This window comes from Anas platyrhynchos, chromosome 17 (genome assembly GCF_047663525.1).
Source record: "Anas platyrhynchos isolate ZD024472 breed Pekin duck chromosome 17, IASCAAS_PekinDuck_T2T, whole genome shotgun sequence".
Taxonomy (NCBI): Eukaryota; Metazoa; Chordata; class Aves; order Anseriformes; family Anatidae; genus Anas; species Anas platyrhynchos.
Genome location: NC_092603.1, coordinates 945,729 through 969,419, shown reverse-complemented (window position 1 = coordinate 969,419; position 23,691 = coordinate 945,729). Strand labels below are relative to the sequence as shown.

Sequence of the window (23,691 nt, the reverse complement as noted above, 5' to 3'; positions counted from 1 at the left end):
CAGGGTAACACAAGAGGAAACAATAAAAGAGCCAGACAGTAAAAAAAATTTATTAAAAAATTGCACATATATTAAAACAGTACGTAGAAAAATAGTGTTGATATAATACAAAGATACAGAGGAGCAGAAAAGCAAGAGAAAGGCACCGTTTCTCTCCACGGGCACCAGTTCACATTAACGGAGACCTGACTCAACTGCTACTGCCATCCAGCCTGGGAGCCCGTGAAGAGTTTCTTCAAGTACAGGAGGAATTGTAACTGTGGGAAGTTGTTCCTTGGCACAGCCACACACCTGCTGTTCACATTTCTCAGGATAGCACCAGCAGGGGTGATGGGTTACAGCTGATTTCCCCCCCCGGAGCAGCTCAGGGACTTCAGCCCAGGGCAGTGAGGTTGGAACAGGACCATCTTGAAGCCTTCTTCCAGTCCAAACCATTTCCAGGACGCGGTCAGAGATATTCCCATTCTGTGACAGTTTCTGCCTGGGCACAATACTGATATCTCTTTGACAAAACACTGTAATTTAAGATGCTCCTCCTCCTCTGCTAAAAAAGTGCAAGTGCCTTTAGAAAAGGGTTTGAAGAGCTAAAAATGGAGTTTTCCTACTATAACCTTGCCTCTACCATCTACCTTAATGCTATGCACTGATAAAGACAGAGCAAAAATGTAGTGCAGAAGAGTTTGAGATACAAGAACGTTTTGCAGGAGCAAGGGAACTGCGTACGGGCCGACAGAAAACCTGAAAAAGCTCCAGAAGCAGCAGCTATGACAAAATGCCTCCTGCAGGCTTGAGCAATGAACCCTGGTCTTGTCAGTTCCCCAAAATATCTGACAGGGCACCAAGGTGTTTTCTGCAAGAGACCTGGAGGCGCCCTGTCTGCCGGCCTCAGGGCTGCCTGGTGCAGATCCAGTGCCGCTCGCCGCTGCTGCGCGCGCTGGTGACTCTTTGGTTGTTCAAGAAAGCAAAATCCTCGCCTCCTCCGATGGGAAACCTGCAGGGGAGGCAGTGGGGTGAGCATCCTGCATGCTTCCTGCCCCCTCGCCCCAAAAACCCACATGCAGGGCAGGGCGGACTCACAATGAGCTGTTAAATTCGGTGCCATCGTCCCATTCCCAGCGCTGCCTCGGGTTCTGGCGGCTCAGCCCGATCCAGTGGTCGTGAGAACCTTTATAGCGCATCATGAAGTCCTGGGAGCAGAATGGGAGCAGGGTTGAAAAGGGGGCTCACCGTCACCCCCAGAGCTCTGCCCCCCACCCATAATAAAAAAGGAGAAAAGCCCCAGCCTCACCAGCTCCTCCCTGGACTGGATCACGGCCAGGTTGGCGCCGCGCTCGTGGCAGTCAGCCCGGCTCAAGGTTTGGTTCTTTTCCCCGTTGGAGAAGTAGAAACATTTCCCCTCGAACCCGATCCACGAAGGCGGGCAGGAATACACACGTTGAGAGAGCCCTAAGGACAAAGAAATCCAGGGGTTTGCAGGAGCAAAGAAGGGGCAGCAGCAGGGTTGGATACAGGCACCGAGCCCCCTTTTTTTTTCCCCCTGCCTGCAGCTGGGGCTGCAGGGCAGAGCCCGAAACCACCTGGGAACACTCACAGATGATAACGGAGATCAAAACCAGGAACCCTATTACAATGATGGTGCCGAAGAACACGTATAGCTTCCTGGCCGCAACTCTTCTAGCCTTGCACTTGGTAAGAAGACCTGCAACGAAAAGAAGGGGGGAAGTGAGGGGTCCTGGCACCGTGCAGACCCCTGGCAGCAGGGCTGAGAGAGGCCAGGACCTCCCCACACCCTGGGGGTGCCGCTGGTGGTAGGGGGACGGTTGGACCTCCACGGAATGTCAGGGAATGGAAGGAACCTTGGAAGATCATCTAGCCCAAGCCCTGATGGAGCAGGAGCACCTAAATCAAGGGGCTTCTTGCCCCTCTACACGTGCCCTCGTTTAAATTTCAGTAAGTTTCTCCCCAGCCCGCTGAGGTCTCTCTCGCTGGGTGGCAGCGCAGCCTTCTGGCCTGTCAGGGCAGTGCTGCGAGGAACAACGTTGAGTTTTGCAATAGAAGGTGTTTTTTGAAGCCAAGAATGCCACTCATCTCGCATCCTCAGAAGTGATCGTGTGCTACGGAAGTGGGTATCGCGTTCAGCAAAGAAGGGGAAGGGCCCCCAGGCCCTAAAGGAGGAGGATAGCTAAGAGAAACAGAATGAGCAGTACGAGATTAATAGGAAGGAAGATCACAAGGGCCCTCTAGCCAAAAAAGGAAGTGGTTAAAAGAAAAAAAAAAAACAACAAAACAAAACAAAGGAGAAATTAAGGGTAGGTCAAATACATGTAAAATTGTACAGATAAGAGTACAGAAGAGCATCGAGGAGGTTCTGAACATGTAGTACTCTGCCAATATGTCAAAAGGGGAGAAATGAGGAGTCAGGTAACACAGAATAGAAGGTCGCAAGAAACTTTTACTCTGAGCACCTGCTTGCAGGACGCCTGCCATTGTAATCAAAACTCCAAAAAATTCCGAAATTCGACGCTGTCTCATTAACCACATCTTTCACCAACCATCCCAAGGCCTTGAAGCTTTTCTTTGTTCCCACGGCTCCCTTCCCTCTGGGACACCAGGGAGCTACTCCACCACCCGACCTCCTGCTCACATGCCCTGATGCTCCTAGGTCTCTCTTGCGAGAGCTGCTGGGTGGCAAACGAAGTGTAAAAGAAGTATTCAAGAGGATTCTGCTGAAATTTGGGAGTTTAATTAGGGTGGAAAGGCAGCATGGGTTTGGGGGAAAAAACAAAGATTTCAGCTCGTTAAACTATTTAACATGCTTTTAGTAACCCTAAAACCAGCAACTTTCAGCTGAGACTTGGGGTTCCAGCTCAAACCACTACGAGACCCAAAACCTCCCAGATTTAACCCGCAACAGTGACATCGGAGCCTGAGGCAGGTGGTGGAAATCACCCCAAATCCTGAGTAAAAGAATAATAAATGAAAATATAAAATAAATAAATAAAATAAATAAAATTAAATTAAATTAAAATGAGGTGAGGCAGACCCATGAGCTACAGACCCACTGCAGCGCAGAGCAAAGGAAGGGAGTGGTGGGCACAGCTCCAAGCGCTCACCTGCCTGCAGTGCTGTGAGAACGCGTGTAGGGCGGTAGAAAAAAGACAAAAAAAAAAAAAAGTAAATTTTTCACTGTACCGCTCCACAAAGACAGCAACCACGGTAGTAGAAAGAACCACAAAGGCAGGAAGCAGTCAGCATTCGGCAAGGGCAGGAAAACGAGCACGGAAAACTGGACAACATCAGAGTCCCCTGCCTCGTAACACTTACTCTCCCTCACAGAATCGTTGTCCTCATTGTGCTTCTCCTCCACAGACAACGCCAGAGCCATATCTCAGGAGCCTCCCCTCAGCGGCCTCCAAGGGCCAAAATTTCCACTGGTCCTCTGAGGGCAGCTTGTGGCTGGGAAAGTAGCAGCCAGGGGCAGGCAACAAGGGGTCCTGCAGAGGAGGAAGGACCTGGAAGGAAGGGAGAAAGTCAGAAGAGACAGAAAAATGACAATAAAAACATGTGGGGAAATGACGCCATGGTGAGAAAGTAACGGTAGGAAGCTGGGAGAAAGCTGGAAGCAGCCTGGGAAGCTGGGGAGGGCTTGGCCGCCTCCAGCACCCCGATCCCGGTATCAATCTCGATCCCAATCTCATCGTTAATCCCAATTTCAGCTACCCCAAAGGGGCCGTACCGCGGCCGCCGCCGCCCCGCGGCCGCCGCCGCCCCGCGGCCGCCGCCCCGCGCCGGGGCCCGAGGGCAGCCGGCGCAGCCCCCACCCCGAGCCCATTCACGGCCCAAATCCCAGCCCCGGCCCAAACCCCAACCGCAGCCCTAATTCCATCCCAAACCCGTTCCCGACCCCAGCCCTAATCCCAATGACCAACCTTTATCACAGCCGTAAACCCAAAACGCTGCCCCCCAGCTTGCAGGGCGCAGCCACAGACGCAGCTCCCGGTTCCTCCCCGGCCACGGGCCCGGCATCTCCCCGGCCGCACCGGGGCCCGGTCCCGGCAACCCCCCCAGCCGCACCAGGGCCGAGGCCGGCCGGCAGAGCCCCCACCCCGAGCCCATTCACGGCCCAAACCCCAGCCCCGGCCCCAACCCCAGCCCCGGCCCAAACCCCAGCCCCGGCCCTAATTCCATCCCAAACCCACTCCCGACCCCAGCTCTAATCCCAATGCCAACCTCAATCGCAGCCCCAATCCCAAAACGCTGCCCCCCAGGTTGTAAGGCCGCAGCCACAGACGCAGCTCCCGGCTTCAGCTTTTGGAATATGCAGAAACAAACACGCGATTTGGGCGGGGTAAGCGGGGCCCTCCCCCCAATCCGCCCCGCCCCTTGCAAGAGCCCTTCAGGGGGCTACACAAAATGTGGACCCCCCCCCCCCAGGCAACGCTCCCCCCGAACCCGAACTCACCGTGTGCCGCCGGCCCCTGCCGCGACCCCGGCCCCGCGGAGGTCCCGCTGGTCCCGCTGCCTCCATCGCGGCGCAGAGCAGAGGAAGGGAGCGGTGACAGCAGCTCCAAGCGCTCCCCCGCGTGCAGCGCTGCGAGAACGCGCGTAAGAAGGTAGAAAAAAGGACAAAAAAAAGCCAAAAAAATGGCCAAAAAAAGCGAGTTTTTCCCTGTCCCGCTCCATAACGACAGCAACCAGGGGAGGAGGGAGAACCTCGCAGGCGGGAGAGGCGGGAGCCAATCAGCAGCCGGCAAGGGCGGGACAACGGAGGCACGAGCCAATCAGCGGCCGGAACGAAACCCGCCACCTCTGAGGCAGCTGTGAGGGGAGGTCCCGGCCGCCATTTTGTGAAAGGCATTTTAGGGACTTTTTTTTTTTTTTTTCCCCATTTTTTTTCTATTAAATCCCAACCCAAACGTATTACCCCCCCAGTACACCTCCTCCTCCTCTGCTATAAAAGTGCAAATGCCCTTAGAAAAGGGTTTGAAGAGCTAAAAAGGAAATGGAGTACCTGTTGTCAGTTACACGACACGCTACGTTGCTACTTTTCCTAATACAACCTTGCCTCTGCTATCTACCTTAATGCTAGGCATTGATAAAGAAAAAGCAAAAACGTAGTGCAGAAGAGTTTGAGATGACAAAAACGTTTTGCAGAACCAAGGGAACTGCATAGTGGCAGGCAGAAAACCTGAAAAGGCTCCAGAAGCAGCAGCTATGACAGAACACCACCTGCAGGCCTGAGGAATGAACCCTGGTCTTGTCAGTTCCCCAAAATATCAGCCAGGGCACCAAGGTGTGAGGTATTCTCTGCAAGAGACCTGGAGGCGCCCTGTCTGCCGGCCTCAGGGCTGCCTGGTGCAGATCCAGACAAGACAAAAGCTCAGAAACTTTGAAGGAAACTCAGGAGGGGAATTCAGCTGAAAACTGCAGGATAGGAACTGAAGTTACTACTTGAACTTGCAACCCAACAGCTGATAATTTCTCACGGCAGCAGGGTCATATGTGGCAATGACTCATTCACGACTCATTTCACAATAAAATGAAATATCAGAGCACCACAGAAGTCACAAAGCTGACAATCAAACCATGCCTGAGCGTGCACAGGATTCACCCTAAGGAGACATCAAGATGCAGCTTCTATGGGGGGAAAAAAAAGGTCAAATGGCATGGGATTCGAGTTTTTCCCAATTTTTGGCAAGTTAAATCAGCAGTTTTCAAGCTTGCTCGGCTGGGAAAAGCTTTCCAGTTCCTTGTGAGCATGTGGAAACGGTGCAAGGATGGACTTCCAAGGATTTCCTGGAATCTTTTGCTTTGGGAATCTTTTTGCTTTGGGGATCTTTTTGCTTTTAGGGTCTCCTGCAGGTGAAACACGGGACATTTGCATGGCTAACTCCATCCTGGGAAGATGTTTTTTTGAGGAGCACCTCAGCTCGGAGACGGTTGGCGAAGGTGTGACGGTGAGGATCGTAGAGTTTGTAGCAGCGCTCTTATTTTTGGTTCCGTATGGAAAACAACAGCATGAGAAACGGACTCCGGGAGCTTCAAGAGCTGGCTCCTCCCAGCAAGCTCCAAATCAAGTCCACCAGTGCCACCTCCAGGACCGGAGATGTAGAAGCAAATCCCGTGGAAGAGCCTCCTCTAAACACCTCGTAAATAACGCGACCTTTCAGCCTTGTCTGGCTTGACTCGATCCTGCATTTTGAGGGCTTTTGATGCCCTTTGAGCTTTTTGCAAGAGTTTCACAAGATGAGGGGCTGGCAGAACCGGTGAGCGACGTGTTCGGTAACGAGTACCGACGTTGTAATTACTTCTCAAAGACAGAGCCAGCCTTAATCTGGGGTTTTCTGTTCTCTCTTTCCTTATTTTGCACACTGAGACCTACGGCCTGCTTGCCTCTCCTGCTACGCGCACGCTCCAACTGTTGTCATTAAGTCTTTTTTCCTCAAACGCAGTTACTTTAGCTTTAACTTGCTCTAGCAACCCAAACTGGGAGAATTTTGCAGCAGTGGACTTGCCGCATTGCCTTTAGCTATGCACATAAATTCAAGTATTGTTGGTTTTCCTCCATCAGGCAGAGGCAGGGCACTTCCATGCAATAAAAATGCACTTTTGGTTAACTAATTCAATTCACCAACCTGAAATATAGCAGAAACCACTTCACCAAGATGCCAGTTCCTGCTGTTAGCCTTTTCTCCAGACTTCACACACCTAAATGTCACAAAGTCTGGCTTAGGTCAGCAAAGAACGAGGGCTTCCTACACAAAACCCTTCCGCACCCCACCCTGAAGCATCATTTAGAATTGCTGAGCTCTTCCAGGATCCAAAAGCAGAGAATTTCTTATTTTTTGGCAAAGATGATCTGCTGTTTCTCGAAGGTGCTGTCCTAAAAGCAAGATTTGGGTGACCCGCAGTGAAGTTTCCTGGGCTTTCTTAGGAAATCCTTAGTATTTTCAGGAGATGTGGCACAGGATGGAGCTCTGGTCTTATAATGAGAGAGTTTTCATGGAGGAGCAGAAAGCAGTGGGGTAAAACTCACCTCGTGCTGGATCTCAGGGTAACGCAAGACGAAACAATAAAAGAACCAGACTTAGGAAAAATATTTTATTGAGAAATTGCACATATATTAAAACAGCACATAGAAAAATAGTGTTGATATAATACAAAGATACAGAGGAGCAGAAAAGCAAGAGAAAGGCACCATTTCTCTCCACGGGCACCAGTTCACATTAACGGATACCTGACTCAACTGCTACTGCCATCCAGCCTGGGAGCCCGTGAAGAGTTTCTTCGAGTACAGGAGGAATTGTAACTGTGGGAAGTTGTTCCCTGCCACAGCCACACACCTGCTGTTCACATTTCTCAGGATAGCACCAGCAGGGGTGATGGGTTACAGCTGATTTCCACCCCCTGCAGCAGCTCAGGGACTTCAGCCCAGGGCAGTGAGGTTGGAACAGGACCATCTTGAAGCCTTCTTCCAGCCCAAACCATTTTTTGAGATATTCCCATCCATTCTGTGATAGTTTCTGCCTGGGCACAATACTGATACCTCTTTGGAAAAACACTGTAATTTAAAATGCTCCTCCTCCTCTGCTAAAAAAGTGCAAGTGCCCTTAGAAAAGGGTTTGAAGAGTTAAAAAGGAAATGGAGTATATGTTGTCAGTTACACGACATGCTACGTTGCTACTTTTCCTAATACAACCTTGCGTCTGCCACCCTAATGCTATGCACTGATAAAGACGAAGCAAAAATGTAGTGCACAAGAGTTTGAGATGACAAAAACGTTTTGCAGAAGCAAGGGAACTGCATAGTAGCAGACAGAAAACCTGAAAAAGCTCCAGGAGCAGCAGCTATGACAAAACACCACCTGCAGGCCTGAGGAATGAACCCTGGTCTTGTCAGTTCCCCAAAATATCTGACAGGGCACCAAGGTGTGCGGTATTCTCTGCACGAGACCTGGAGGCGCCCTGTCTGCCGGCCTCAGGGCTGCCTGGTGCAGATCCAGTGCCGCTCGCCGCTGCTGCGCGCGCTGGTGACTCTTTGGTTGTTCAAGAAAGCAAAATCCTCGCCTCCTCCGATGGGAAACCTGCAGGGGAGGCAGTGGGGTGAGCATCCTGCATGCTTCCTGCCCCCTCACCCCAAAAACCCATGTGTAGGGCACGGCGGACTCACAATGAGCTGTTAAATTCGGTGCCATCGTCCCATTCCCAGCGCTGCCTCGGGTTCTGGCGGCTCAGCCCGATCCAGTGGTCGTGAGAACCTTTATAGCGCATCATGAAGTCCTGGGAGCAGAGGGGGAGCGGGGTTGAAAAGGGGGCTCACCAACACCCCCAGAGCTCTGCCCCCCACCCAAAACAATAAAAAGGCTCACCAGCTCCTCCCTGGACTGGATCACGGCCAGGCTGGCGTTGCGCGCGTGGCAGTCAGCCCGGCTCAAGGTTTGGTTCTTTTCCCCGTCGGAGAAGTAGAAACATTTCCCCTTGAACCCGATCCACGAAGGGGGGCAGGAACACGCACGTTGAGAGAGCCCTAAGGACAAAGAAATCCAGAGGTTTGCAGGAGCAAAGAAGGGGCAGCAGCAGGGTTGGATACAGGCACCGAGCCCCCTTTTTTTTTCCCCCCTACCTGCAGCTGGGGCTGCAGGGATGAGCCCCGAAACCACCTGGGAGCGCACACTGATAATGGAAATCAAAACCAGGAACTCTATTAGACTGATGGCGACGAACACGTATAGCTTCCAGGCCGCAACTCTTCTAGCCTTGCACTTGGTAAGAAGACCTGCAACAAGAAGAAGGGGGGGAAGTGAGGGGTCCCAGTGCCGTGCAGACCCCTGGCAGCAGGGCTGAGAGAGGCCAGGCCCTCCCCACACCCTGGGGGTGCCGCTGGTGGTAGGGGGACGTTTGGACCTCCACGGAATGTCAGGGAATGGAAGGAACCTTGGAAGATCCTCTAGGCCACTCCAACAAAAAGCCACACACTCCGCCCAAAAAGCCTCTTTTACCAACCATCCCAAGGCCTTGAAGCTTTTCTTCGTTCCCACGGCTCCCTTCCCTCTGGGACACGAAGGAGCTACTCCACCACCCGACCTCCTGCTTACACGCCCTGATGCTCCTCAGTCTCTCTTGCGAGAGCTGCTGGGTGGCAAAGGAAGTGCCAAAATCCTCCTTTAACTTGTGACCGGGTGCTGCAGCTGCAGCAGCTCCAAGGCCCCAACCTCGACTACTGACCTCCACCTCGGAGGCCTTTTCCAGCCTCGGTGGCTCTCTGACTCCCCACAGATCTGTCGCCCTCCAAACAGGGAAGGATCCTTACCCAAAACCCACTGCTTCACGCCTGCCTCAGAGCGGGTACTCTCCGTCACAGAATCGTTATCCTCATTGTTGTGCTCCTCCACAGGCAGCGCCGCAGCCATATCTCAGGAGCCTCCCCAGGCCAAAATCTCCACAGGTCCTCTGAGGGCAGCTTGTGGCTGGGAAAGCAGCAGCCAGGGGCAGGCAACAAGGGGTGCTGCAGAGGAGGAAGGACCTGGAAGGAAGGGAGAAAGTCAGAAAAGACAGAAAAATGACAACAGAAACATGTGGGAAGGTGACGCTGCGGTGAGAAGGTAACAGTAAGAAGCTGGGAGAAAGCTGGAAGCAGCCTGGGAAACAAGGGAGGGCTTGGCCGCCTCCAGCACCCCGATCCCGGTATCAATCTCGATCCCAATCTCATCAATAATCCCAATTTCAGCTACCCCAAAGGGGCCCGGCACCGCCCCCCGGCCGTCGCCGTCGCGCACCGGGCCTCCGGCCCCACCCCGAGCCCATTCACGGCCCAAACCCCAACCGCAGCCCTAATTCTATCCCAAACCCGTTCCCGACCCCAGCCCTAATCCCAATGACCAACCTTTATCACAGCCGTAAGCCCAAAACGCTGCCCACCAGGTTGTAGGGCGCAGCCACAGACGCAGCTCCCGGCTCCCCCCCGGGCCGCGGGCCCGGCAACCCCCCGGCCGTGCCGGGGACGAGGCTGGACGGAGCAGCCCCCACCCCGAGCCCATTCACGGCCCAAACCCCAGCCCCGGCCCCAGCCCTAATCCCAATGCCAACCTTAATCGCAGCCCCAATCCCAAAACGCTGCCCACCAGGTTGTAGGCCGCAGCCACAGACACAGCTCCCGGCTTCAGCTTCCATGCGCAAGTGGGCGGGGTGAGCGGAGCGAGCATGGCCCTCCCCCCAATACGTCACGTCCCTTGCAAGAGCCCTTCAAAGGGCCACACAAAATGTGGACCCCCCACAGCAACGCTCCCCCTGAACCCGAACTCACCGTGTGCCCCCGGCCCCTGCCGCGACCCCGGCCCCACTGCCTTAATCGCGGCGCAGAGCAGAGGAAGGGAGCGCTGAAAGCAGCTCACCCGTGTGCAGCACTGCGAAAACGCGCGTAAGAAGGTAGAAAAAAGGCCAAAAAAAGGAAAAAAGTGGCCAAAAAAAGCCAATTTTTCCTTGTCTCGCAACACAACGACAGCAACCGGGGAGGAGGGAGAACCTCGCAGCAGGAGCCAATCAGCAGCCAGCAAGAGCAGGACAACGGAGGCACGAGCCAATCAGCGGCCGGAACGAAACCCGCCACCTCTGAGGCAGCTGTGAGGGGAGATCACCCCAAATCCACAAGAAAAAATAAAATGACGTAAAAAGTAAAATACATATAAAAATAGAAGTAAAAAAATAAAAGTAAAAATAATAATAAGAAATAAAATAAGATCTAGCAGACCCACGAGCTACAGGCAGTGGAAATCCCCCCAAATCCTCAAGAAATACTACTACTACTACAATGAGGTGAGGGAGACTCACGAGCCACAAGTGGTGGAAAAAATAAAATAGTTAATGAAATCAGGAGAGGCAGACATGTGCCTACGGGCAGTGGAAATCATCCCAAACCCTGAAGAAAAAATAAACATGCATAAAAATAAATAAAAATAAAATGAGGTGAGGGAGTCCCATCAGCTACAGACCTGTCACGGCGCAGATTAGAGGAAGGGAACGCTGAAAGCAGCTCCAAGCGCTCACCCGCCTGCAGTGCTGCGAGAACGCGTGTAGGGCAGTAGAAAAAAGCCAAAAATGACAAAAAAAGCCAATTTTTCCTTGTCCCTCTCCATAACGACAGCAACCACGGTAGGAGGAAGAACCTCAAAGTCGGGTGGCAATCAGCAGCCGGCAAGGGCAGGAAAATGAGCACGGATAATTGGACAACAACAGGCACGCCTGCCTCAGAGCACTTACTCTCCCTCACAGAATCCTTGTCCTCAGTCCTCTTCTCCTCCACAGGCAGCGCCACAACAATATCTCAGGAGCCTCCCCAGGCCAAAATCTCCAAATGTCCTCTGAGGGCAGCTTGTGGCTGGGAATGCAGCAGCCAGGGGCAGGCAACAAGGGGTGCTGCAGAGGAGGAAGGACCTGGAAGGAATGGAGAAAGTCAGAAGAGACAGAAAAATGACAATAAAAACATGTGGGGAAATGACGCCGCGGTGAGAACGTAACAGTAAGAAGCTAGGAGAAAACCGGCAGCAGCCTGGGAAACAGGGGAGGGCTTGGCCGCCTCCAACACCCCGATCCCGGTATCAATCTCGATCCCAATCTCATCAATAATCCCAATTTCAGCTACCCCAAAGGGGCCCGGCACCGCCCGCCGGCCGCTGCCGCGCCCGTGCCCTGCCCACCGCCGCGCCTGCGCACCCCGGCCCCCGGCCCAAACCCCAACCGCAGCCCTAATTCCATCCCAAACCCATTCTCGACCCCAGCCCTAATCCCAATGACTAACCTTAATCGCAGCCACAATCCCAAAACGCTGCCCACCAGGTTGTAGGTCGCAGCCACAGACGCAGCTCCCGGCTCCCACCAGGCCGCGGGCCCGGCAACCCCCTGGCCGTGCCGGGGACGAGGCTGGACGGAGCAGCCCCCACCCCGAGCCCATTCACGGCCCAAACCCCAGCCCCGGCCCCAGCCCTAATCCCAATGCCAACCTTAATCGCAGCCCCAATCCCAAAACGCTGCCCACCAGGTTGTAGGCCGCAGCCACAGACACCGCGCGGCTTCAGCTTCCAATACAGACCATGCGCAAGTGGGCGGGGTGAGCGGGGCCCTCCCCCCAATACGTCACGTCCCTTGCAAGAGCCCTTCAAAGGGCCACACAAAATGTGGACCCCCCACAGCAACGCTCCCCCTGAACCCGAACTCACCGTGTGCCCCCGGCCCCTGCCGCGACCCCGGCCCCACTGCCTTAATCGCGGCGCAGAGCAGAGGAAGGGAGCGCTGAAAGCAGCTCACCCGTGTGCAGCACTGCGAAAACGCGCGTAAGAAGGTAGAAAAAAGGCCAAAAAAAGGAAAAAAGTGGCCAAAAAAAGCCAATTTTTCCTTGTCTCGCAACACAACGACAGCAACCGGGGAGGAGGGAGAACCTCGCAGCAGGAGCCAATCAGCAGCCAGCAAGAGCAGGACAACGGAGGCACGAGCCAATCAGCGGCCGGAACGAAACCCGCCACCTCTGAGGCAGCTGTGAGGGGAGATCACCCCAAATCCACAAGAAAAAATAAAATGACGTAAAAAGTAAAATACACATAAAAATAGAAGTAAAAAAATAAAAGTAAAAATAATATTAAAAAATAAAATAAGAACTAGCAGATCCACGAGCTACAGGCAGTGGAAATCACCCCAATTCCTCAAGAAATACTACTACTACTACAATGAGGTGAGGGAGACTCACGAGCCACAAGTGGTGGAAAAAATAAAATAGTTAATGAAATGAGGAGAGGCAGACATGTGCCTACGGGCAGTGGAAATCATCCCAAACCCTGAAGAAAAAATAAACATGCATAAAAATAAATAAAAATAAAATGAGGTGAGGCAGTCCCGTCAGCTACAGACCCGTCACGGCGCAGATTAGAGGAAGGGAGCGCTGAAAGCAGCTCCAAGCGCTCACCCGCCTGCAGTGCTGCAAGAACGCGTGTAGGACAGTAGAAAAAAGCCAAAAATGACAAAAAAAAGCCAATTTTTCCTTGTCCCTCTCCATAACGACAGCAACCATGGTAGAAGAAAGAACCTCGCAGGTGGGTGGCAATCAGCAGCCAGCAAGGGCAGCACAACGGGCACACCTGCCTCAGAGCACTTACAATCCCTCACAGAATCGTTGTCCTCATTCCTCTTCTCCTCCACAGGCAGCGCCACAACGATATCTCAGGAGCCTCCCCAGGCCAAAATCTCCAAATGTCCTCTGAGGGCAGCTTGTGGCTGGGAATGCAGGAGCCAGGGGCAGGCAACAAGGGGTGCTGCAGAGGAGGAAATACCTGGAAAGAAGGGAGAAAGTTAGAAAAGGCAGAAAAGTGACGACAGAAACATGTAGGGAGATGACGCCGCGGTGAGAAGGTAACGGTAAGAAGCTGGGAGAAAACCGGCAGCAGCCTGGGAAACAGGGGAGGGCTTGGCCGCCTCCAGCACCCCGATCCCGGTATCAATCTCGATCCCAATCTCATCAATAATCCCAATTTCAGCTACCCCAAAGGGGCCCCGCCACCCCGCGGCCGCGCCGGAGTCCGGCGCCACCGCCCCGCGGCCGCACCAGGAACCGGCTCCACCGCCCGGCGGCCGCGCCACCACCCCGCCGCCCCAAACCCACTCCCAACCCCAGCCCTAATCCCAACGACCAACCATAATCGCAGCCCTAACTCCAAAACGCTGCCCGCCAGCTTGTAGGGCACAGCCACAGACGCAGCCCGGCATCCACTTACATACGGGGAAAAAACTTCCGAACAAACGCAGGGGCAGCGGGGCTAAGCGGGGGCTCCTCCCAGCCCCGCTCCTTACAAGAGCCCATCAAAGGGCCGCACAAAACGTGGACCCCCCCAGCAAAGCTCCCCCCGAACCCGAACTCACCGTGTGCCACCGGACCCTGCCGCGACCCCGGCCCCGCGGAGGTCCCGCTGGTCCCGCTGCCTCCATCACGCCGCAGAGCAGAGGAAGGGAGCGCTGAAAGCAGCTCACCCACGTGCGGCGCGGCGAGAACGCGTGTAAGAAGGTAGAAAAAAGGCTAAAAAAAAAGGCAAAAAATGGCCAAAAACAGCGAAATTTTCCCCGTCCCGCAACACAACCACAGCAACCAGGGCACAATAGAAAATGTCGCTGCCACGTACAACTAATCAGCCGGCAGCCAATCAGCAGCCGGCAAGGGCGGGACAACGGAGGCAGCCAGCCAATCAGCGGCCGGAACAAAACCCGCCTCCTCTGAGGCAGCTGTGAGGGGAGGTCTCGGCCGCCATTTTGTGAAAGGCATTTTAGGGACTTTTTTTTTTTTTCCCCATTTTTTTTCCATTAAATCCCAACCCAAACGTATTACCCCCCCAGTACACCTCCTCCTCCTCTGCTAAAAAAGTGCAAGTGCCCTTAGAAAAGGGTTTGAAGAGCTAAAAAGGAAATGGAGTATCTGTTGTCAGTTACATTACACCCTATGTTGCTATGTTTCCTAATCAAACCTTGCCTCTACTATCTACCTTAATGCTATGCACTGATAAAGACGAAGCAAAAATGTAGTGCAGAAGAGTTTGAGATGACAAAAACGTTTTGCAGAACCAAGGGAACTGCGTAGTGGCAGGCAGAAAACCTGAAAAGGCTCCAGAAGCAGCAGCTATGACAAAATGCCTCCTGCAGGCCTGAGGAATGAACCCTGGTCTTGTCAGTTCCCCAAAATATCCGCCAGGGCACCAAGGTGTGAGGTATTTTCTGCACGAGACCTGGAGGTGCCCTGTCTGCCGGCCTCAGGGCTGCCTGGTGCAGATCCAGACGAGACAAAAGCTCAGAAACTTTGAAGGAAACTCAGGAGGGGAATTCAGCTGAAAACTGCAGGATAGGAACTGAAGTTACTACTTGAAGTGCAACCCAACAGCTGATAATTTCTCAGGGCAGCAGGGTCATACATGGCAATGACTCATTCACGACTCATTTCACGATAAAATGAAATATTAGAGCACCAGAGGTCACAAAGCTGCCAATCAAACCATGCCTGAGCGTGCAGAGGATTCACCCTAAGGAGACATCAAGATGCAGCTTGTATGGGGGGAAAAAAAAAGGTCAAATGGCATGGGATTCGAGTTTTTCCCAATTTTTGGCAAGTTAAATCAGCAGTTTTCAAGCTTGCTCGGCTGGGAAAAGCCTTCCAGTTCCTTGTGAGCATATGGAAACGGTGCAAGGATGGACTTCCAAGGATTTCCTGGAATCTTTTGCTTTGGGAATCATTTTGCTTTGGGGATCTTTTTGCTTTTAGGGTATGCAGGTGAAACACGGGACATTTGCACGGCTAACTCCATCCTGGGAAGACGTTTTTTTGAGGAGCACCTCAGCTCGGAGACGGTTGGTGAAGGTGTGACGGTGAGGATCGTAGGGTTTGTAGCAGCGCTCTTATTTTTGGTTCCCTTTGGAAAACAACAGCACGAGAAACGCACTCCGGGAGCTTCAGGAGCTCGCTCCTCCCAGCAAGCAGCCAGCTCCAAATCAAGTCCACCAGTGCCACCTCCAGGACTGGAGATGTAGAAGCAAATCCGTGGAAGAGCCTCCTCGTAAAAACACCTCGTGAATAACGCGACCTTTTAGCCTTGTATGGCTTGACTCGATCCTGCATTTTGAGGGCTTTTGATGCCCTTTGAGCTGTTTGCAAGAGTTTCACAAGATGAGGGGCTGGCAGAACCGGTGAGCGACGTGTTCGGTAACGAGTACCGACGTAATTGCTTCTCAAAGACAGAGCCAGCCTTAATCTGGGGTTTTCTGTTCTCTCTTTCCTTATTTTGCTCACTGAGACCTACGGCCTGATTGCCTCTCCTGCTACGCGCACGCTCCAACTGCTGTTATTAAGTCTTTTTTCCTCAAACGCAGATAATTTAGCTTTAACTTGCTCTTGCAACCCAAACTGGGAGAATTTTGCAGCGGTGGGCTTGGCGCATTGCCTTTAACTAAGCACATAAATTTAAGACTTATCGGTTTTCCTCCATCAGTCCCAGGCAGGGCACTTCCACGCAATAAAAATGCACTTTTGGTTAACAAATTCAATTCACCAACCTGAAATATAGCAGAAACCACTTCACCAAGATGCCAGTTCCTGCTGTTAGTCTTTTCTCCAGAATTCACACACCTAAATGTCACAAAGTCTGGCTTAGGTCAGCAAAGAACGAGGGCTTCCTACACAAAACCCTTCCGCACCCCACCCTGAAGCATCATTTAGAATTGCTGAGCTCTTCCAGGATCCAAAAGCAGAGAATTTCTTATTTTTTGGCAAAGATGATCTGCTGTTTCTCAAAGGTGCTGTCCTAAAAGCAAGATTTGGGGGACCTGCAGTGAAGTTTCCTGGGCTTTCTTAGGAAATCCTTAATATTTTCAGGAGATGTGGCACAGGATGGAGCTCTGGTCTTATAATGAGAGAGTTTTCATGGAGGAGCAGAAAGCAGTGGGGTAAAACTCACCTCGTGCTGGATCTCAGGGTAACACAAGAGGAAACAATAAAAGAGCCAGACAGTAAAAAAAATTTATTAAAAAATTGCACATATATTAAAACAGTACGTAGAAAAATAGTGTTGATATAATACAAAGATACAGAGGAGCAGAAAAGCAAGAGAAAGGCACCATTTCTCTCCACGGGCACCAGTTCACATTAACGGAGACCTGACTGAACTGCTACTGCCATCCAGCCTGGGAGCCCGTGAAGAGTTTCTTCAAGTACAGGAGGAATGGCAAATGTGGGAAGTTGTTCCCTGCCACAGCCACACACCTGCTGTTCACATTTCTCAGGATAGCACCAGCAGGGGTGATGGGTTACAGCTGATTTCCACCCCCTGCAGCAGCTCAGGGACTTCAGCCCAGGGCAGTGAGGTTGGAACAGGACCATCTTGAAGCCTTCTTCCAGTCCAAACCATTTCCAGGACGCGGTCTGAGATATTCCCATCCTGTGACAGTTTCTGCCTAGGCACAATACTGATATCTCTTTGACAAAACACTGTATTTTAAAATGCTCCTCCTCCTCTGCTAAAAAAGTGCAAGTGCCCTTAGAAAAGGGTTTGAAGAGTTAAAAAGGAAATGGAGTATCTCTTGCCAGTTAACACGACACGCTACATTACTACTTTTCCTAATACAACCTTGTGTCTCCTACCTTAATGCTATGCACTGATAAAGACGAAGCAAAAATGTAGTGCACAAGAGTTTGAGATGACAAAAACGTTTTGCAGAAGCAAGGGAACTGCGTAGTAGCAGACAGAAAACCTGAAAAAGCTCCAGGAGCAGCAGCTGTGACAAAACACCACCTGCAGGCCTGAGGAATGAACCCTGGTCTTGTCAGTTCCCCAAAATATCTGACAGGGCACCAAGGTGTGCGGTATTCTCTGCACGAGACCTGGAGGCGCCCTGTCTGCCGGCCTCAGGGCTGCCTGGTGCAGATCCAGTGCCGCTCGCCGCTGCTGCGCGCGCTGGTGACTCTTTGGTTGTTCAAGAAAGCAAAATCCTCGCCTCCTCCGATGGGAAACCTGCAGGGGAGGCAGTGGGGTGAGCATCCTGCATGCTTTCTGCCCCCTCACCCCAAAAACCCACGTGCAGGGCAGGGCGGACTCACAATGAGCTGTCAAATTCGGTGCCATCGTCCCATTCCCAGCGCTGCCTCGGGTTCTGGCGGCTCAGCCCGATCCAGTGGTCGTGAGAACCTTTATAGCGCATCATGAACTCCTGGGAGCAGAGGGGGAGCAGGGTTGAAAAGGGGGCTCACCAACACCCCCAGAGCTCTGCCCCCCACCCAAAATAAAAAAGGAGAAAAGCCCCAGCCTCACCAGCTCCTCCCTGGACTGGATCACGGCCAGGTTGGCGCCGTGCACGTGGCAGTCAGCCCGGCTCAAGGTCTGGTTCTTTTCCCCGTCGGAGAAGTAGAAACATTTCCCCTCGAACCCGATCCACGAATGGGGGCAGGAATACGCACGTTGAGAGAGCCCTAAGGACAAAGAAATCCAGGGGTTTGCAGGAGCAAAGAAGGGGCAGCAGCAGGGTTGGATACAGGCACCGAGCCCCCTTTTTTTTTTTCCCCCTGCCTGCAGCTGGGGCCGCAGGGCAGAGCCCCGAAACCACTTGGGAACACTCACAGATGATAATGGAAATCAAAACCAGGAACTCTATTAGACTGATGATGCCGAACACGTATAGCTTCCAGGCCGCAACTCTTCTAGCCTTGCACTTGGTAAGAAGACCTGCAACGAAAAGAAGGGGGGGGAAGTGAGGGGTCCCGGCACCGTGCAGACCCCTGGCAGCAGGGCTGAGAGAGGCCAGGCCCTCCCCACACCCTGGGGGTGCCGCTGGTGGTAGGGGGACGGTTGGACCTCCACGGAACGTCAGGGAATGGAAGGAACCTTGGAAGATCATCTAGGCCACTCCAACAAAAAGCCACACAGTCACTCCGACAAAAAGCCTCTTTCACCAACCGTCCCAAGGCCTTGAAGCTTTTCTTTGTTCCCACGGCTCCCTTCCCTCTGGGACACCAGGGAGCTACTCCACCACCCGACCTCCTGCTTACACGCCCTGATGCTCCTCAGTCTCTCTTGCGAGAGCTGCTGGGTGGCAAAGGAAGTGTAAAAGAAGTATTCAAGAGGATTCTGCTGAAATTTGGGAGTTTAATTAGGGTGGAAAGTCAGCATGGGTTTGGGGGAAAAAACAAAGATTTCAGCTCAACACCAGCTCAGTAAAACTATTTAACGCGCTTTTAGTAACCCTAAAACCAGCAACTTTCAGCTGAGACTGGGGGTTCCGGCTCAAACCACCACGAGACCCAAAACCTCCCAGATTTAACCCGCAACAGTGACATCGGAGCCTGAGGCAGGTGGTGGAAATCACCCCAAATCCTGATGAAAAGAATAATAAATGAAAATATAAAATAAATAAATAAAATAAATAAAATTAAATTAAATTAAAATGAGGTGAGGCAGACCCATGAGCTACAGACCCACTGCAGCGCACAGCAAAGGAAGGGAGTGGTGGGCACAGCTCCAAGCGCTCACCTGCCTGCAGTGCTGTGAGAACGCGCATAGGGAGGTAGAAAAAAGACAAAAAAAAAAAAAAGCAAATTTTTCACTGTACCGCTCCACAAAGACAGCAACCACGGTAGGAGAAAGAACCACAAAGGCAGGAAGCAGTCAGCAGCCGGCAAGGGCAGGAAAACGAGCACGGAAAACTGGACAACATCAGAGTCCCCTGCCTCGTAACACTTACTCTCCCTCACAGAATCGTTGTCCTCATTGTGCTTCTCCTCCACAGACAACGCCACAGCCATATCTCAGGAGCCTCCCCTCAGCGGCCTCCAAGGGCCAAAATTTCCACGGGTCCTCTGAGGGCAGCTTGTGGCTGGGAATGCAGCAGCCAGGGGCAGGCAACAAGGGGTGCTGCAGAGGGGGAAGGACCTGGAAGGAAGGGAGAAAGTCAGAAGAGACAGAAAAACGACAACAGAAAGATGTGGGAAGGTGACGCCATGGTGAGAAAGTAACGGAAGGAAGCTGGGAGAAAGCTGGAAGCAGCCTGGGAAGCTGGGGAGGGCTTGGCCGCCTCCAGCACCCCGATCCCGGTATCAATCTCGATCCCAATCTCATCGTTAATCCCAATTTCAGCTACCCCAAAGGGGCCGTCCCGCGGCCGCCGCCGCCCCGCGGCCGCCGCCGCCGCCCCGCGGCCGCCGCCCCGCGCCGGGGCCCGAGGGCAGCCGGCGCAGCCCCCACCCCGAGCCCATTCACGGCCCAAATCCCAGCCCCGGCCCAAACCCCAACTGCAGCCCTAATTCCATCCCAAACCCGTTCCCGACCCCAGCCCTAATCCCAATGACCAACCTTTATCACAGCCGTAAGCCCAAAACGCTGCCCCTCAGCTTGTAGGGCGCAGCCACAGACGCAGCTCCCGGTTCCTCCCCAGCCGCAGGCCCGGCATCTCCCCGGCCGCACCGGGGCCCGGTCCCGGCAACCCCCCCAGCCGCACCAGGGCCGAGGCCGGCCGGCAGAGCCCCCACCCCGAGTCCATTCACGGCCCAAACCCCAGCCACGGCCCCAGCCCTAATCCCAACCCAAACCCATTCCCGACCCAATGACCCCCTAATCCCAATGACCAACCTTAATTGCAACGCCAATCCCAAAACGCTGCCCCCCAGGTTGTAGGGCGCAGACGCAGCTCCCGGCTTCCCCCCGGCCGTGCTGCGGACAAGTCCGGACAGAGCAGCCCCCAGCCCGAGCCCATTCACGGCCCCAACCCCAGCCCCGGCCCAAACCCCAACCGCAGCCCTAATTCCACCCCAAACCCACTCCCGACCCCATCTCTAATCCCAATGCCAACCTCAATCGCAGCCCCAATCCCAAAACGCTGCCCCCCAGGTTGTAGGCCGCAGCCACAGACACAGCTCCCGGCTTCAGCTTCCATGCGCAAGTGGGCGGGGTGAGCAGAGTGAGCGGGGCCCTCCCCCCAATACGTCACGTCCCTTGCAAGAGCCCTTCAAAGGGCCACACAAAATGTGGACCCCCCCCCCAGCAACGCTCCCCCTGAACCCGAACTCACCGTGTGCCCCCGGCCCCTGCCGCGACCCCGGCCCCACTGCCTTAATCGCGGCGCAGAGCAGAGGAAGGGAGCGCTGAAAGCAGCTCACCCGTGTGCAGCACTGCGAAAACGCGCGTAAGAAGGTAGAAAAAAGGCCAAAAAAAGGAAAAAAGTGGCCAAAAAAAGCCAATTTTTCCTTGTCTCGCAACACAACGACAGCAACCAGGGGAGGAAGGAGAACCTCGCAGCGGGAGCCAATCAGCAGCCGGCAAGGGCGGGATAACGGAGGCAGCCAGCCAATCAGCGGCCGGAACGAAACCCGCCACCTCTGAGGCAGCTGTGAGGGGAGATCACCCCAAATCCACAAGAAAAAATAAAATGACGTAAAAAGTAAAATACATATCAAAATAGAAGTAAAAATAATATTAAAAAATAAAATAAGATCTAGCAGATCCACGAACTACAGGCAGTGGAAATCACCCCAATTCCTCAAGAAATACTACTCCTACTACAATGAGGTGAGGGAGACTCACGAGCCACAAGTGGTGGAAAAAATAAAATAGTTAATAAAATGAGGAGAGGCAGACCCGTGAATTACGGGCAGTAGAAATCATCCCAAACCCTGAGGAAAAAATAAACATGCATAAAAATAAATAAAAATAAAATGAGGTGAGGCAGTCCCATCAGCTACAGACCCGTCACGGCGCAGATTAGAGGAAGGGAGCGCTGAAAGCAGCTCCAAGCGCTCACCCGCCTGCAGTGCTGCAAGAACGCGTGTAGGACAGTAGAAAAAAGCCAAAAATGACAAAAAAAAAGCCAATTTTTCCTTGTCCCTCTCCATAACGACAGCAGCCACGGTAGGAGGAAGAACCTCGCAGGTGGGTGGCAATCAGCAGCCAGCAAGGGCAGCACAACGGGCACACCTGCCTCAGAGCACTTACTCTCCCTCACAGAATCCTTGTCCTCATTCCTCTTCTCCTCCACAGACAGCGCCACAGCCATATCTCAGGAGCCTCCCCAGGCCAAAATCTCCAAATGTCCTCTGAGGGCAGCTTGTGGCTGGGAATGCAGCAGCCAGGGGCAGGCAACAAGGGGTGTTGCAGAGGACGAAATACCTGGAAGGAAGGGAGAAAGTCAGAAAAGACAGAAAAGTGACAACAGAAACATGTAGGGAGGTGACGCTGCGGTGAGAAGGTAACGGAATGAAGCTGGGAGAAAACCGGCAGCAGCCTGGGAAACAGGGGAGGGCTTGGCCGCCTCCAGCACCCCGATCCCGGTATCAATCTCGATCCCAATCTCATCATTAATCCCAATTTCAGCCACCCCAAAGGGGGGCCGCCGCCCCGCGGCCGCGCCGGAGTCCGACGCCACCGCCCCGCGGCCGCACCAGGAACCGGCTCCACCGCCCGGCGGCCGCGCCACCACCCCGCCGCCCCAAACCCACTCCCAACCCCAGCCCTAATCCCAACGACCAACCATAATCGCAGCCCTAACTCCAAAACGCTGCCCCCCAGCTTGTAGGGCGCAGCCACAGACGCAGCCCGGCATCCACTTACATACGGGGAAAAAACTTCCGAACAAACGCAGGGGCAGCGGGGCTAAGCGGGGGCTCCTCCCAGCCCCGCTCCTTACAAGAGCCCTTCAAAGGGCCGCACAAAACGTGGACCCCCCCAGCAAAGCTCCCCCCGAACCCGAACTCACCGTGTGCCGCCGGGCCCTGCCACGACCCCGGCCCCTGCCGCCATCCCGGCCCCGCGGAGGTCCCGCTGGTCCCGCTGCCTCCATCGCGGCGCAGAGCAGAGGAAGGGAGCGGTGACAGCAGCTCCAAGCGCTCCCCCGCGTGCAGCGCTGCGAGAACGCGCGTAAGAAGGTAGAAAAAAGGACAAAAAAAGGCAAAAAAATGGCCAAAAAAAGCGAATTTTTCCCTGTCTCGTAACACAACGACAGCAACCAGGGGAGGAAGGAGAACCTCGCAAGCGGGAGAGGCGGGAGCCAATCAGCAGCCGGCAAGGGCGGGACAACGGAGGCACGAGCCAATCAGCGGCCGGAACGAAACCCGCCACCTCTGTGGAGGCTCTGAGGGGAGGTCCCGGCCGCCATTTTGTGAAAGGCATTTTTGGGACTTTTTTTTTTTTTCCCCATTTTTTTTCCATTAAATCCCAACCCAAACGTATTACCCCCCCAGTACACCTCCTCCACCTCTGCTAAAAAAGTGCAAATGCCCTTAGAAAAGGGTTTGAAGAGCTAAAACGGAAATGGAGTATCTGTTGTCAGTTACATTACACGCTATGTTGCTATGTTTCCTAATCAAACCTTGCCTCTACTATCTACCTTAATGCTATGCACTAATAAAGACGAAGCAAAAACGTAGTGCAGAAGAGTTTGAGATGACAAAAACGTTTTGCAGAACCAAGGGAACTGTGTAGTGGCAGGCAGAAAACCTGAAAAGGCTCCAGAAGCAGCAGCTATGACAAAATGCCTCCTGCAGGCCTGAGGAATGAACCCTGGTCTCGTCAGTTCCCCAAAATATCTGACAGGGCACCAAGGTGTGAGGTATTTTCTGCAAGAGACCTGGAGGCGCCCTGTCTGCCGGCCTCAGGGCTGCCTGGTGCAGATCCAGACGAGACAAAAGCTCAGAAACTTTGAAGGAAGCTCAGGAAGGGAATTCAGCTGAAAACTGCTGAATAGGAACTGAAGTTACTACCTGAACTTGCAACCAAACAGCTGATAATTTCTCAGGGCAGCAGGGTCATACATGGCAATGACTCATTCACGACTCATTTCACAATAAAATGAAATATCAGAGCACCACAGAAGTCACAAAGCTGACAATCAAACCATGCCTGAGCGTGCACAGGATTCACCCTAAGGAGACATCAAGATGCAGCTTCTATGGGGGGAAAAAAAGGTCAAATGGCATGGGATTCGAGTTTTTCCCAATTTTTGGCAAGTCAAATCAGCAGTTTTCAAGCTTGCTCGGCTGGGAAAAGCTTTCCAGTTCCTTGTGAGCATGTGGAAACGGTGCAAGGATGGACTTCCAAGGATTTCCTGGAATCTTTTGCTTAGGGAATCTTTTTGCTTTGGGGATCTTTTTGCTTTTAGGGTATGCAGGTGAAACACGGGACATTTGCATGGCTAA

At 53.3% G+C, this 23,691-nt stretch overlaps 3 protein-coding genes across 14 annotated transcripts; all 3 read right to left on the bottom strand.

Moving 5' to 3' along the window:
- Positions 1–34: 34 nt before the first annotated feature.
- Positions 35–4,742, bottom strand: LOC119718653 (C-type lectin domain family 2 member D). Of its 2 annotated transcripts, none has more exons than XM_072025025.1 (6): positions 4,463–4,742; positions 3,325–3,512; positions 1,592–1,699; positions 1,289–1,446; positions 1,078–1,187; positions 35–991 (listed from the first exon to the last, which is right to left on the bottom strand). In XM_072025025.1, the coding sequence occupies exons 2-6, from the start codon at positions 3,383–3,385 to the stop codon at positions 886–888; spliced, it is 543 nt and encodes a 180-aa protein (XP_071881126.1). In that variant the 5' UTR covers positions 3,386–3,512; positions 4,463–4,742; the 3' UTR covers positions 35–885. The 2 variants fall into 2 exon arrangements, with proteins under 2 accessions (XP_071881126.1, XP_071881125.1); XM_072025024.1 differs by lacking the exon at positions 4,463–4,742 and adding an exon at positions 4,231–4,411.
- A 2,345-nt stretch (positions 4,743–7,087) lies between these two features.
- On the bottom strand, positions 7,088–14,165 carry LOC139998918 (C-type lectin domain family 2 member D-like). 9 transcript variants are annotated; one of them, XM_072024978.1, is made up of 8 exons: positions 13,902–14,165; positions 13,142–13,315; positions 11,256–11,429; positions 9,310–9,522; positions 8,623–8,775; positions 8,369–8,526; positions 8,170–8,279; positions 7,088–8,083 (listed from the first exon to the last, which is right to left on the bottom strand). In XM_072024978.1, the coding sequence occupies exons 4-8, from the start codon at positions 9,407–9,409 to the stop codon at positions 7,978–7,980; spliced, it is 627 nt and encodes a 208-aa protein (XP_071881079.1). In that variant the 5' UTR covers positions 9,410–9,522; positions 11,256–11,429; positions 13,142–13,315; positions 13,902–14,165; the 3' UTR covers positions 7,088–7,977. The 9 variants fall into 9 exon arrangements, with proteins under 9 accessions (XP_071881079.1, XP_071881080.1, XP_071881086.1 ...); XM_072024979.1 differs by lacking the exon at positions 13,902–14,165 and adding an exon at positions 13,524–13,566; XM_072024985.1 differs by lacking the exon at positions 11,256–11,429.
- Positions 14,166–16,522: 2,357 nt separating this feature from the next.
- LOC139998924 (C-type lectin domain family 2 member D-like) lies at positions 16,523–22,652 on the bottom strand. 3 transcript variants are annotated; one of them, XM_072025027.1, is made up of 7 exons: positions 22,254–22,652; positions 21,494–21,667; positions 19,251–19,438; positions 18,131–18,235; positions 17,825–17,982; positions 17,614–17,723; positions 16,523–17,527 (listed from the first exon to the last, which is right to left on the bottom strand). In XM_072025027.1, the coding sequence occupies exons 3-7, from the start codon at positions 19,309–19,311 to the stop codon at positions 17,422–17,424; spliced, it is 540 nt and encodes a 179-aa protein (XP_071881128.1). In that variant the 5' UTR covers positions 19,312–19,438; positions 21,494–21,667; positions 22,254–22,652; the 3' UTR covers positions 16,523–17,421. The 3 variants fall into 3 exon arrangements, with proteins under 3 accessions (XP_071881128.1, XP_071881130.1, XP_071881129.1); XM_072025029.1 differs by lacking the exons at positions 21,494–21,667; positions 22,254–22,652 and adding an exon at positions 20,574–21,480; XM_072025028.1 differs by lacking the exons at positions 21,494–21,667; positions 22,254–22,652 and adding an exon at positions 20,355–20,514.
- Between the last annotated feature and the right edge of the window lie 1,039 nt (positions 22,653–23,691).